The sequence below is a fragment of the Aulonocara sp. 'chitande type north' Nkhata Bay genome, linkage group LG9 (genome assembly GCF_057382095.1).
Source record: "Aulonocara sp. 'chitande type north' Nkhata Bay isolate Kocher_YH1m ecotype deep benthic linkage group LG9, A_spYH_male_GT1.1, whole genome shotgun sequence".
Taxonomy (NCBI): Eukaryota; Metazoa; Chordata; class Actinopteri; order Cichliformes; family Cichlidae; genus Aulonocara; species Aulonocara sp. 'chitande type north' Nkhata Bay.
Genome location: NC_141352.1, coordinates 22597159 through 22611475, shown reverse-complemented (window position 1 = coordinate 22611475; position 14317 = coordinate 22597159). Strand labels below are relative to the sequence as shown.

Sequence of the window (14317 nt, the reverse complement as noted above, 5' to 3'; positions counted from 1 at the left end):
TCCTCTGAGCCCTCTGCTCACACACATTGCTGGTCCCTCACTTTTAATATGTGGCCAGCATTAGGAGTGAGACCCGTGCACCTGTCCACACTCTTGAATATACCGTCCATGTAATAGTAAATTGAATGCATGAACACACTCATGCTTTCTTCATGCTTCACAGCATATCATAGACCAATATGTGAGTCAGATTGTGTTCTTGCAGACTCAGTCTTGATGTTTGTTTGCACATTCATTGAAACCATCATATTTGTGCTGCCAAACTCTTTTTTGCTATTTTAAAAACTCTTGGATGTTAATTTTACAACTTTTTTAGTCAAATACCAGATCATTAAGAGAAGATTGCTGCCACCTGCATAATTTCTGTTTGGTGGTATGGCTGCTCTGGGACTTCCTCTACCTTTCAGTGGAAAAGCAGTGGAAAGGAGAGCAGCACCAAGACGTGATAGTTGACAATCATAGAGCCCAGTTCCTTGTATGTGCAGTTGGGACTAAATATGTCTTCTGTGCATCTACCTTTTCTCCTTCCTCCAAGGTGTTTTACATAAAGACAGCCAAACAGACTCAAACGATAGAAAAGAACTTTTATTCATCATCAATATTTGAACCATTATTGTACACGGGAACATCAGCAATAGCCTGAAGACTTTATTGCTTTGAAATGAATCCACATACTTTTAATCATCAGCATACTTTGACATACACAGACTGCCTTCACTCCAATCACAGGCACAAGAAGCAGACACAAAACTGACACTCAAATCCAACCTCTCATAAATATCACCTTCACTGCCGTGGGCGTGCTGCAGCTGAACGTGTGTGTACAGAAGAAAAAAATATTGTGTGACGTAACCCGATTAAGGCTTCTAAAGCAGCAATTACTCCACAGATTATAAACAGATAAATAACAGAGATTTTTGATTTATGCATGTCTCAAATGTGCAAACTACTGTAACGTGTGCCATCCTTAAAACACAGGAGACACAGATCACTTCATGGTCCCACAGGCACTTCAGATTTTGTGCGACTGTGACATGAAAAAGGCAACAAGATCACAGCAACAGTGAAACTGGCCCGCCTGGAGGGAAACGTAGTGCTTGAAACGTGTAGGTGAGAGTAACAGGGGCTGAATATTTAAACTATTTGACACAGTCAAAGCTTTAACCAATCCATGAGATTGTCTAAACAGGTTGTTTGGAAATTTTGTCGACCAGGCTGACACAATCGCGAGTGACATATTAAAAACGAGGAATGTCCTGCTGTGAAAATATTTAAAATTAGGCTGAAAATCCTTCAAGTTAGAGGAGATCTAACGTGACTGAAGTGCAGCTTATTTTTCTGACCACAAAACTATTTACACGAGACATTTGGCACAAAGAAACCACCGTTAACCGACCACAGGAGAAATGAGACCTCAGAACAAACTACATTAGTGCCCTACACGTGTACGGGTGTGTGTATATATATGTGTGTGGAGACATTTTAAAGTACACTTAATAAGCCACAGTGTCATTTTCCGTTTTAAAAAAAGTGTTTGCACGATGAGAAATGTGATACGATGTCATTAGTTTAGAGAGAAATAGCATTTTTTTTGTACAGTTTTCTTTTTTCTTATGGAACGTCATAACAGTCCCACAAGATCTCCCCCTGCTGGTGATCTTCACTCACCACAGGTGAAATATAAACATTTAAAATGCTGCATTTTCTGCACAAAAACAACAAATAGTTAAAGTAGGCTAAAAATCACTCACAGATCATTTAAGAAGCAAACTAAAGCAACACTGATTACATAAAATACAGTCATTGTTCAGATTTTGTTATGTTAAAAGTGCTACAAGCTTTCGTGTAAAGTGATCAGCTGTCTAAAATAAGACAAAATAAAGAAAAAAAATCTTAATACCTTTATATTTCCTTCGTAAGGCGCTTGGTGATCTTAAAATGTGAAGAAAAGAGTGTGAATAGCAATAACTCATAAAGCATAAAGGAATGTATCCCGTATATCTTCCACATATTCAATGTGAATCAGAGCAACTTTCAGGGCTAAAAATCAATCGTACACGTCTATCTACTGTTAACATGTTTAACTCGAGCTCGAGATAAAGTCATTTGATTCGGTATCTCCTGTCCCCTGAAATGTTTAAAATAAAAACAAATAAACTAAGCAAAGAGTTTCCAGCTGCTTTTCCATTATTTGAGACACAAACTGTTATTAAAGCAGCAGAAAAGCTTCTTAAATAGTGAAAAGTTAAAAGCCAAAGCAACCTTTGACATACTGCATTTCAATGTCTTGATGACGAGGGACATCGCTTGAAGGACGCCGTCCCAGAACTCTAACTGGTGATAACTGACAGATTTTCGGTGCGATTTGACGATGCGAGGGCTCGCTGTGGATCACACCGGCATTTGCATCTCCGAGTACTCGTCGTGACACTCGCGCTCGTCAAACTTTGGCTCTGCGTCGTCAGCATCCAGCTAAAAGAAAGACAAGAAGTCACATTCAGTAACCTGAACTAACTCCGAAACAGTTGTGACTCATTTAAACGACTATTTTATCGCAAATTTGTTTTATTTTTTAAAAATTAGTGAAATTTTGATCTGATGTTTTGTGCTACCCATCTCTGTGGATCAACATCAGAGCCATAAATGTTATCGATATTATCAATCAGTTCTAATCATAACATTTAAATTACGTTTCCTTTTTTACCTCTACAGTGTGTGTCAGCGTAAAGCAGGGCACTGCGCCCCCCTGTGGTTAACTTACGCATGCCATCTCTTTGACAGTGAAGACCCGTCGCAGCACAAACATCTTGACGGGGACGGTGAGGATGAGGACAAAGGGGAAAGCCAGAGACGCCGCCGTCGACATAATGGCCCACAGCACCGCCAAACACACCAGCTGGATGCAGGTGAAGAGATGCATGCGCAGCGTGCGGACCTGAAGGATAGAGAGGTCGCTCACATATCTGACAAGGACAACAGTTTCTGCAGGGAGCGCTCAAAAAATTCCCAAATGTAGATACGTATAACCTTTGCAAACTATTTTAGGGGTTTAAATAAACGTTTAGAGGTTGTGTGGATTAACATAGATAAAGTCTCCCCTAGCTGGAAACCCCTCTGAGGGAACTCCGGCGTTTTTAAGTGTGCAAAACATCTTTTTTGTGACAGACCGCAAAAATCCTGAAACTTCTTTTTCTGTTTGTTTCTGCTACAGCAGAGCATCTCCATCCTCACGTCCTTTACTTTGGCTGTAAAAGTGTGTTTTCATGTTCCTCTCACCTTGCGTACATAGGTGTGGTCAGGGTGATACTTTGGTGGCATGAGCAAAAGCATCATCCGCTCCGTTAGCTGGATACCGTTGAGCGACATCACTCCCATGTAGAGGAAGATCCCGAAGAGCACGGCGAGGGGGATCTGACACAGCAGGTCGCCGATCACGATCGACAGGCCTAACGGAGGAGAGCGTTAAAGGGTAAAGTTCACACAGGACACAGCCACGGGAGGAAAGAAAAGATGATAAGTCTGGAACTCACCAACTAAGATTGCAACCAGAAGCCCAGTGACCCGCTGCTCCTTCACCTCCTGGATGCGAGGTTTGTCTCCGGGAGCGACGGCCTTACTCATGACGGTGAGGGCGTTGACGTGGGTCACCGAGCGAACGGTCGCAGCGGCCATCCACGGCAGGCCGAACAGAGCTGAGGTGCCGCCCAGCACCACGATCAGAAGCAGGTCCAGATGGAAACCAGAACCTTTGACAAGCATGCGCTCCTTTTTACTAACTATCAGCCTGCAGGAAGCCGGGACAGAGCCAAACGTAAGAAACACATTTCAGATTAATCACATATGATGAGGTACGGCATTTTTTTTTTGTGTGTGTGTGCTTGTTTATCTGCATTTTGATGCGTTACAGAAGCTAAAACACTAAACACATCATTTAGAAAACAGCTTAAACATCTGATGGGTTGAAACTGGGAAATAGCTGGAAAATTCAATCTTTGGTATGACCACCTTTATTCTTCACTCTGGGTAAACTTACTCCTTTTGTCCTCAACTTTTTTAAGGACACACTGCACACCATGTCAATTTGACTAATAGTTTTTTGCAGACAACCCTGCTAGTTTCATAGATTCAACTAAAGGAATCAGAACTAATTGTGTGTTTTTGTGACAGGCTGCTAGTAACAAAATCCCTAAAGATATCATTTCACACTGGCTCTTTGCTAAATTGTTGGTTATGTGTAGACACAACAGAAGTTCATCCCTTGAGTAAGGAGTTTATTTTATGCTTGAATGTCTCATGAGGGCAGTGCTGAGCAATTTAAATAAACAAACAAAATATTCCTCTGAAAATGGTCAGGTACATGGAGTGGACTGGACATGAGTGGTAAAAGCAGCCAATGTCCAACAAAACTTGTCCAGAAATTTTGGTCAAGATGAAAAAATGATAAGAAATTCTGGCTCCTTGGAAGAAAAACAAATAAATGAACAGTGGTTAAACGTTTAAACTTGTGCACGGTACTGTGCATCACGACTAAAATACACAAAACTTCCAGAGAATCTCCTGATTCAATAAAATGTTGGTCACTAAAGAACTCGGCTGATGTTTTGTTGCTGTAGTTTACCATTTCAGTTATGGTAAAAATGTAGAAAATAATGGAAAAAAATAAAGGAATACTGCCCCCAGCAGGCCATTGTAGAAAGTGTTAAACTGAAATAAATATCTTTATACTTTAATATCCTGCATAAAAAAAGCTGAGTGACATTTTCCCCGTGTTTCATCTGTTACATTATCTGCCTTCTTTCAGTAACAGGGTGTTTGTCTGTTTTTGGAAGGAGGTTATTAAATGTGCAGTCTACTCTGTACAACTGTGTTTAATTAAAAAATGATCTGGCTGTTTAGAAATATCAGTTAGGAAATAAATAATGACCAGGTGCATTTATTTCTTTCTTAGTAAAAAGTTACAAATAGTTCTCTACTAAACTTGTTTGACCCCACATTTGGATATGAATCTGATAGTTTTGTACTTTTAAAAACGTAACAGATTTTATTTATTTGATTACTGAATGACGTTCATACAAAACTATTGAAAAACTGTCAGTGCCCTCCACCTGTAAAACCATTCCTGGTTTGGGGTCTGTCCCTCTCTCTGTTGTTGCACCTCTAATGTGCGTGTTGTTAATTTCATTAACATCCAAGCAGCTGAAACCGATTAACAACCTCCTCTGCTACTACACTGACCAGATCAATATCCCAGGACTTTGACTTGATAGTGTCCACAGGGGAAAAAATAAAAAGTGTTCCTTAAGGAGTTTTTGAGCAGCGTATAAATGTACACCAGCAACTCTTCAAACATCTGCCTGTGTGATGCGGCTCCAGCAAAACTCACGTGGTGATCTGAGTCTCCATGAAGATAAGGATGAAAACCAGCAGAGCGGGCAAGCAGCAGGCAAACATCATCCAGATAGGGAATTCCCCATTTGATCCAAGCGGACTGATGAACCAGCCGCGCTTGTTGGAATTCGTCACTGAAAATCCACTGGGGACACTCAGTTTCTGTAAGGAAGACACGAGACAGACTCCCATCAACCTCTGAGATAAGGAGGTTCCTTATTTTTCCAATATTTTGCATGATAAACACACTGCACAGTCCACTGAGTCTCACCTGTGTGAATGTGTCTTCTATGGAGTAATCCACCAGAACCATGATGAGAATGGCGATCGGTACCCCAAAGTCTCCAATAATCCTGCGTATCTAAACACCACAGATGGCGCGGTTTAAAGAAGACTGCAAAATGTGTCACATCAAACAAGATCAAATATTTGCTGCAGATCTTAATTACAGATTTCAGCTCCTCACCCTTCCAGGGAAGAAAGCGCTGTTCTTGAATTTGCGCAGGTAGAAAGCGATAAAAAACGTCCCCGCCATGAGAACCAAAGAGAGCAGCGCCGTGTTCGGTTCCCCGCTGACCTTCACAGTCGACGGCTGGCTGCTGTTTTTCATCATTAGGGTGATGTTTTCCGCCAAGTCGTCTGCATCGGTGCCGTTGAGGGAACAGCTTTTCAGCGGGTGCTCCTTGAAAATCTGCACACAGAGTTTCATATTATAAAAAGGTGCTCACGCAAACACGCTGTGATTACTTTTCTTAGACAGATTAACAGGTATCGCAACCACTCTTTCTTTGAAATGAGATTAGCTCGTAGCAAAATGCCTTTTAAGTCCGTGCCATAAAACTCTAAAAATAGCAGATCTTCCAAAAATCATAAGTCTGGACCATAATTAAAACTCTAAATCCATTTAGGATTCAGGCTCCATCAATCAGAAAAGATTTCAGGTGTGCTTGTTAGAAAAACACGCTCATTTCGACCCCGACTTCTGAACCCTGTCCAGAGATTAGTCTGCTCTGCTTAGCGTCAGCGGCGCAAACACACAGCGTGCCAACAAAAACTTTTTCTAATCAGGAGCTTTTCACGTCTCATGTGTACCCTGACAAGCTTGATGAAGGTCTCGCAGATGAAGATGAGGGAGATGAGGAAGGAGAAGATTTCCTGGGTGAAGCGGGAGACGAAGCGCACCAGGAAGCTGCCTTCGAAGGCCACCATGGTGACCACGATGATGATGAGCCAAAAGCCGATCCAGACGCGGCCCGTCAGGTACTCTATGTTGTTTGATGTGCAGAACTGTGAGCACAGAGACATTAAGCACATTTGTTTGCCTATTTAGTAAGTCACCAGCATTTTTAACATTTTTGAAATTAACTTCATATGTTTTTATGCAACTTACACTGTAAAAGGCTTCTTCAAAGACCAGCAGAGGTCCAGAGAAGCCCACAACCAGCAATGGCTGAGCCCCGAGCAGACAGAAGACCACCCCCTGCACTGATGTTGACACAATCAGCTCAGAGACACCGATCAGGCCGTTTGTCTTCTCACCTGGAGGCAGACCCGGGGTTAAAAGGTTAATCAAGAGGCCACTATTACCAAAACACAGAGAGGATTTGCGATATGAGGCGTGAATACGCTCTCAATTCCCTCACACAGACTCACCCAGCAGACCTCCAAATGTTATGGCCGGAGAGAGGGCAGCGAAGTAGATGAAGATAACTGCGGCCATGCACTGGCTGTTCAGGGCATCCTTGAAGTCGCTGACATACTTTGGGTAACGCCGCTGCACGTCTCGTATCAGCCCACCAAAAGGCCGCCCAGTACGCTCTAAGGGGTCATCTGACTTTTTCGAAGGTTTGAGGAGTGCCTCTGAGTGACAACAGAGCTTTACGTTAAAACCCATGAGAAGGCACCTAAAATCAAATCGAGTGAAATTCCTAATTGAAACGGAAACACTTACCTTTTTCTTCAAGGCTTTTAGGCTCTTTGGCCATTAGTTTGACCTCGAGTTCCTCCCTCTTCCGCAGCATCTCCCTCTGAAAGCGGGCGACAGACCGCAGCAGTTCATCACCTCCCACCTCTGAAGGTGGCAGCACGATGCTACAGTCCAAGAAGCTGTTGATGGCATTCAGCAGGTCCTGCCTGTCATCTGCCAGGTAGGCCGCCTCGTGGAATTGCTGAAAGATGATGGCAGAAATAAACCAATTTACCCAACATCATTGGTGCCAACAGAAACCTACAGGTGTTATTTTATTTCATATAAATGTAAAATTCTTCTATGTCCTCCTTCACATTTTTCAAAGTTGACCAGTGGTCCGGATTAGAGCCTTTGCTGGGCCAATCCTGGCTGCAGGGGCTTATTTTTGACACCCCTTGTCTAAATCAGCACCACCACTCACCTTATCAGACATGAGGGTGGAGATGGAGCGTCCTATCTGGTGGTAGTCCATGCTTGTAGTGGCGGGTCCCAGCAAAACAAAGAGAAATCTGACCGGCACTGGCACTTCCAGGACGGACTCCAGCTCCACCGCTTCCTGCAGCCGCACAAACGCCATGGTGGGCTGCTCCAGGAAGTCCACGCTGCCTGGGAAACCACAGGACATGATGGTCAGTGTGCAGAAAGCGCTACATGCAACCAAAGGCAAAGTTTTGTAAGTAGTAACCGGTTTTTAGACTAACTGTAGTTATAAAAAAACAAAAAAAAAAAAACAACTAGTGGTACAGCATTACCTGGCCTGTGATTTTAGTCTGTTGCTAGGTGGTTGCTGGGGAACATGATGATTTCATATATAATTCAAGTTTTTCTGGGTATAAATTAGATGTTACAATCATGACATTAAATTTATACCATGCTTTTATAAAAGTGTTGTAGGTGCATAAAAACCTATAAATGGGTAATCTTAGCCTGTTGATTGATGGTTGCTAGGCAATGTGATGCCATATTATGTGATATAGATGAGAACCTTCAGGGGCCTAAGATGTACCTGTGTGCCACAACTGCTGATGCTGTAAGAGAAGTTCATGGACAGATGAGTAACTTACCCACGAGGACCACTGTAGCCTCGGCATTTTCAGGAATCTTCTCCAGCAGCTTCAGTTCATGTTTGGACTTGGACCGATGCATACCAGGTCCAATGCTTGGCTCTCTCTGCTGGAAACAACACAGGAAGTGTAAATAAGGACGGTAAAGATCCCTGTGATATTCTGCAAACTCTGCAGACTCGGACTTACCTGCACTTCATTCTTCTCCATGTCGATGTGCGTGTCTGTGTCCCCCGTAACGCGAACTGTGCCCATGAGGGGGTCGGTCACTGACGGCTCTGTCTGGTTGGTGTGGTTGACACTGTGGTGATGCGCTATCAGACTGCCGAGGCTGGCTGCGGAGATGTTCCTGGGGAAATGGCTACTGTGCTCCTTCTCATCGCTCGGGTGACTAGGGGAGGCAGAGGTGGGGAGAGAGAGGTTGAACAGGAGGAGGAGAGGTAGTGACCAAGCATAAAGCCATCTAATAGCAAGAAGTGTGTAGCGGTGAGGAAAAGAAAACACAGTTTAACCAGCTTCCATTTGTTTGTGCACATACATATATCCGGTCTCCATTTTCCACACCTTGCAATTTATCATTTAACTACCTTGAGACATCATCGCCATTGCAGTGCACAGCATGTGCCACATTTTTTCAGATCATTAACAAGAACAGGTTCACCTCAAATGGCACTGAATGCCTCTGTAAGATGAAATCTCTGCTAGCTTATTTGTAGCACTGAGGCGCTGCCAATCACCTGTGTTTGAGCAGCAGGGCTCTGAGGACGTTGGCCCGGTCCTCAGCTTTGATCTGGTCAGAAATAATCATCTGTTCCACCACCTGGTGGGCGATGCCAGGCAGGGTCTTCTGGTCCAGGTCCAGCAGCACCGCACCTGCAAATACACAAGCAGGCTGAGCTCAGTCGTCTATGAACCAGACGAGAGACTTTCAGGCATACAGCTTACACAAACACACTCAGTCTCTCTCTTTACCGTGGGAGATGGTCCTTCTGAGTTCCAGCAAACTGCGGAAAGACAGCGAAGCGACGTGAGGCTTCCCCCAGCGGTCCGTCTCCTCTTCAACATCTTCCTCAAACTTGATCCAACGGGCCGTCTCCTTCCACTGCAGCTCCTGGTTCTTGTCCATCGTCAGCTCGTTCAGCTCCACAAAGACCTGAGGTGGTTTACATGCATACGGTCCACACGTCATCACTTGCACATCCGTGCCAAACACACAGAAACAGTGAGTAAAGCACTCTGACTGGTCATTTTGTCCAACTTTTCTCATTTCTGTTTTGTGCCTCATCTCATCTGCCCTTGATCCTGCAATCAATCTCAAATGCCACGCTCGAGGATGTCTCCACACCTGAAGGAGAAAGGAGCTATGGTGGTGGATGAAGAAACCCATCATTCACTTTAGCATATTAAAAGAGGCACAGGATAAAGCTAGAATACACAAATAACAGCAGGAGGACCTAACAAATGTTGGCGCTAACATTTCTGATTCCTCTTGCCTTGACTCATACGTTCACATATCTGCTCAAAACTTAAGAAATGAGGGGAAAATTTAGTGATTCATGTCATGCTTTCCAGAAGTGAGCTATCTAAAAAAAACATACTCAGCACACAAAGATAAGTGTTGTTAATCCTTAATCTAAGTTTTAAGAGTAGAATCTGTACAGCCTTAACTTTCTTCCCCTTGAGCATCCAAAAGCAGTTTTTATAACTGTACAAATTTGTAGTTTCCAACAAAATGTGATGTAGCTGGATGCGCTTTTTACAACTACATTTGTCAAAAAGCTTCTTTCGATGCCAAAATATAGCTTAAAAGCAGCAACTACAATGTTAATAACCACTTCAAGCATGCTTAAAATCTGTTTACAACTATTACAAACTAAACAATTTACACATCCAGCTGCACTTGAAAAACAAGCAACTACAAAGACTGCTGTGCATCAGCAGCAGCAGTCTCCCAGCTGCCAGGATCAGGATCTGTTAGGGAGAGATTAATTACGCCATGCTGGGTCAGTCGAAGTCCTCCGAGTAATGATGTCCAAAAAAAAAAAAAAAAAAAAAAAAAAAACCAAGCTGCAAAATATTCCCTTATTCCCTGCTGCATGCCTGTGAAGTCACGCTCACACAGGATCAAACCTGACTCTTGCCGGCCATCCAGCCTCACCTTCAGACGAGCCATCTGTCCGCATCTGTGGACGCCTTCTGTCCACGAGGCAGAGCGGTACAGAACCACCGGCTGCAAACGGTGCAGGAAACGACTCAAACGCTGACCCGACCGACAGTGCCACAAAGGACGGGACCTTCACTTTCACACACATCCCCACACAAGTAGTTCTTCCTCATCACACACACCTGACAGGGACCTGTTGTTTACTGGGGCTGCTGGGGGCTCGGAGCTGCGTATGGGAATCTGTGTGTGCGTGTTAATAAAACATAGCTCCCCCTTTCTCAGGAGCTCCCAGTGTCTGGTTACCCAAGCTCCCCTCTTTTTTCCTTTCCGTGTGTGAAAGGAAAGAACGAACTCATTCATTTTTAATTGTCTCCTTCTCTCCCCAGCCCATCGGCAAAAGAGTCGAGCCACTGCTAAATTTGAGAGCGAAAGAAGAGAAAACATTTCCTGGACTTTGAAGGATTTGAAATCTGAAGTAGAAAACAGAGCCAACCAATTACGACTGGGTTTAAAAGCCCTGCTATTTACTTTCTCACCACACAAACTTGTTTGTTTACTTCCACTACAAAAGTGGAAGAGTTTCACTTTTAAAAGCTGCTCGTCTTTAAACTCATCTCTTCCAAAGATCCCTGAGGTAAAGAAATAATTTGAAAAATCAAAGAAACTCTTAAACTTTCACTGAGGTGACAGCTTCCAATTCAAACTCTGACTTGCCTCAGTTTTATCTCGACATCTTTATCTCAATTAGGGTCATTCAGACTACCACACACAAGCTAATTTAAGACCTTATTCTTAATTCAGCCCAGTAGATTATAAATGTGCTATAATAAGATTTTTATGCAGTTTCTTAAAATGCAGTGCTTACTAACAACATCAATTTAAGACACCTATGCGACGTCAGTGTGAGGTGTTGTCTCACCTCATGGGGGGTGCGATCCTGCTTGCGACTGCGAGTGGTCGGCTCCTTGTGGTCCTTGCCGATGTGCACCACTTGGTTCTTGGTGCTCTTCCGGACCAGGTGTCGGCGCATGCCAGGAACATCTTCAAAGCGATGACCTGGAGTAACGGAAATAAACATGCAGCAAACTGTAGCTCCATGCAACACAACAGCATCAGGTCTTTAGTTTGTATGGCACATTTTGTTTCTTTAGCCCAGAGATGGCACACATTGACCTTCCACCCTTTTAAATCTCAACCCATTTAATCACAGGCCTCTTCGCTTTGTATCTAAGGGAGTAGAGTTACTCATGCTGGCAACACACCAACCACTGAAAGGATGAGGAGAAAGAAACATGATGACAGAGACAAATGGTTCTGTCAGGTGTTGGAAGTTCAAAGATCAACAGATCCGCTGATTCATTCAAGTTGAATTCAGAAACCGAGGAGATGACAGCTTCACACTGACAAATAAACTTGAGAAAATGAACAGGCCTGCTCTTCAACAAGAAATATGCAACAGACATCCAATTACTTAGGTTTTAACACTAAAACACTATTTTTGAGACCATAAGGGAGCCTCGACTCAATCTCACATTTAAATGCATTAACTGTGGCCATGAAAACCGGATCATTGAACAGGAAAGCCTACACAAACCCCGAAAAGCTCACATCAACCTTAAATGACAGTCTGCATCTGTTGAACAAGCATCTTTTCTCTGAGCTCACTCAAACATACAACCACAACATCCAAGTTTATTATATTTTCAGGACTTCTACTACAACCTTTTGTGACATCCTGTTTATTCTAAATTGATCTGTTAATAAGTTAAAACACATTCAACACAAAAACGAGTGAAATTTTCCTTAAAAAAATATCAAAGCTTACCATTATCAGAGCTTGCATATCCTACGTAAAAAACACTGAGGCTTTTCTGGTTCTTCATCAAGGCTTTAACTCATTATCTGATAACCGGGCAGGCCTCGCCAGGACAAAAGATGAAATTCTGTCCAGAACTGACTCATTGGTTCTCGCGTCACTCGTACAACCTTCAGGTTTTATTGGGAGGGCCCCTTGTCAGGTCACTACATGATGTTTGCCTGCACTTTGGGGCAGAACCTGGAAAAAAAATGAGCCCTGGCTGGCGTTAAGGAAGAGGAGGGTTTCTGCTGCAGGCATCGAGAGCATCTGGCGCTGGCGCAGCCACCTTACTGCGTGACCCCAACCCTCCTCGCTGCTCAAACTTAAGTGTTGGACTTGTTTTGACAAATTGGAAAAAGTCGCCACTTCTTGACCGGCTCCTGACCCCCGCCGGAGCTGAAGCTTTCAGAATGCATCAGTGAGCAGAGGTGCTAATTTGCTCGGGTCGAACAAAAGGGGAGGGACAGTGATCTAATAATTCCTATTGTTGAGCGGCAGCCAGAGACGGACACTTTCCCAGGATGATTTAGGGTGGCGGGAGGTAGATAAAAGAGGACAGAAAGTATGTGACAGTGAACCTGTTTGCAGGCTCACCTCTTTCATAATGACCAAATATCACGCCCACACTTCCATCCTCAGCTGCCTTGTTTTGGCCCTCGGGTCTACTTAATTCTTCCTCTGGTTTCACTCCTTTAATGATTAAAGGTTGGAAACAGAGGTCCGGATTTAACAATTAGCCACCATGTTGGCTCAGGCCCGAGTCCAGGGCCCTCATCTGACAGCGGGAACAGCTAATTTAATAATGCAGGCCTGTCTGCCACAGTTTCTGATAAGCTGCTGCTCTCTGCGGAGGAGTCGGCTCCCTGACGCAAATCACCTCGGCCCTGGACACTACCCCACGCTGGGCTTGGGGCTGGGAATGTCACAGGGCAGTGGAAAGCAGTCTGCAGTCAAACAGAGAAGGGCCCCACACCTTCACCCTGATGTTTGCGAAGGAATCTAAGCAAAGTGACTAGCTATCAGTTCAGCTGTATTTAATCATTTCTCCAGCTTCTTTAACACGCAGAACATGTTTTAGTGCAAAGTACAAAGTTTGTGTTAATGCTGGTGAAGATTAACAGCAAATGATATCTACAAGAAAGAGTAACGCGTGAATAATACCATATTTTTAAAATGACATTCCCAACAGTGTGTTTTAAACTTTTTGTAAAAGGTGTAGTTAGGAGATTTCCTGAAAACAAAAGAATAATCTACTCACATCAAGGCACTTTTATTGTAAGGCAAAGATCCTAAAATATTAGATAGAAAACCAACAATCACACAGCCCCTCTGAACGAGCACTTAGTGACTGTGGGAAGGAAAAACTCCCTTTTAACAGGAAGAAATCTTCCGCAGAACCAGGCTCGGGGAGGAGGGGCCATCTGACAGTTAGGGTGAGCAGAGACGGACGGGAGAAAGACACAATGTGGAGTGCCAGAGTTTAATAACTGCTAATGCAAATACAGTGAAAAGAAATGAGTGAAGAAGAAGCACCGTGGGAAGCCCACAGAGGCCTAGGCTTATTGCAGCGCAACTACAGGAGGGTTCAGGGTCATCTAATCCAGCCCCATCTTGAAGCTTTATCAAAAAGGAGTTTTAAGCCTGTTCTTAAAAGTAAAGAGGGTGTCTGTTTCCCAAATTCACAGTTTGAGCCTGAAAGCTCTTCCTCCCATTTTACTTTTAGTTACTCTATGATCCAACAAGTAAGCCCACAGTCTGACAGTGAAGTGCTCTAATGGGGTGATATTCTCGCCGCGGGATTTTGAATCAGCCGAAGACTACAATAACATCAGTTTTATATGAATTTAGAAGCAGGAAATGTAGGGCCTTTATCT

General features: G+C 43.6%; 1 protein-coding gene across 8 annotated transcripts in view; it reads right to left on the bottom strand.

The window, feature by feature from the left end:
• Positions 1-567: 567 nt before the first annotated feature.
• The window catches only part of slc4a2b (solute carrier family 4 member 2b), a 63315-nt gene continuing 49565 nt past the window's right edge, over positions 568-14317 (bottom strand). For 4 of the 8 annotated variants that reach the window (XM_086306557.1, XM_086306558.1, XM_086306556.1 and 1 more), the window contains 17 exons: positions 11505-11641; positions 9394-9574; positions 9159-9294; positions 8611-8884; positions 8422-8530; positions 7779-7963; positions 7340-7556; positions 7042-7248; positions 6779-6927; positions 6481-6675; positions 5855-6079; positions 5660-5749; positions 5384-5550; positions 3531-3784; positions 3277-3446; positions 2762-2935; positions 568-2472 (listed from right to left, as the gene is read on the bottom strand). In XM_086306557.1, coding sequence (XP_086162683.1) covers positions 2392-2472; positions 2762-2935; positions 3277-3446; positions 3531-3784; positions 5384-5550; positions 5660-5749; positions 5855-6079; positions 6481-6675; positions 6779-6927; positions 7042-7248; positions 7340-7556; positions 7779-7963; positions 8422-8530; positions 8611-8884; positions 9159-9294; positions 9394-9574; positions 11505-11641 — 2951 coding nt within the window. In that variant the 3' untranslated portion in view covers positions 568-2391. Of the gene's footprint in view, positions 2473-2761; positions 2936-3276; positions 3447-3530; positions 3785-5383; positions 5551-5659; positions 5750-5854; positions 6080-6480; positions 6676-6778; positions 6928-7041; positions 7249-7339; positions 7557-7778; positions 7964-8421; positions 8531-8610; positions 8885-9158; positions 9295-9393; positions 9575-10579; positions 10652-11504; positions 11642-14317 lie in introns of all 8 variants that reach the window. The other 4 variants (XM_086306564.1, XM_086306559.1, XM_086306561.1 and 1 more) reach the window with 4 other exon arrangements.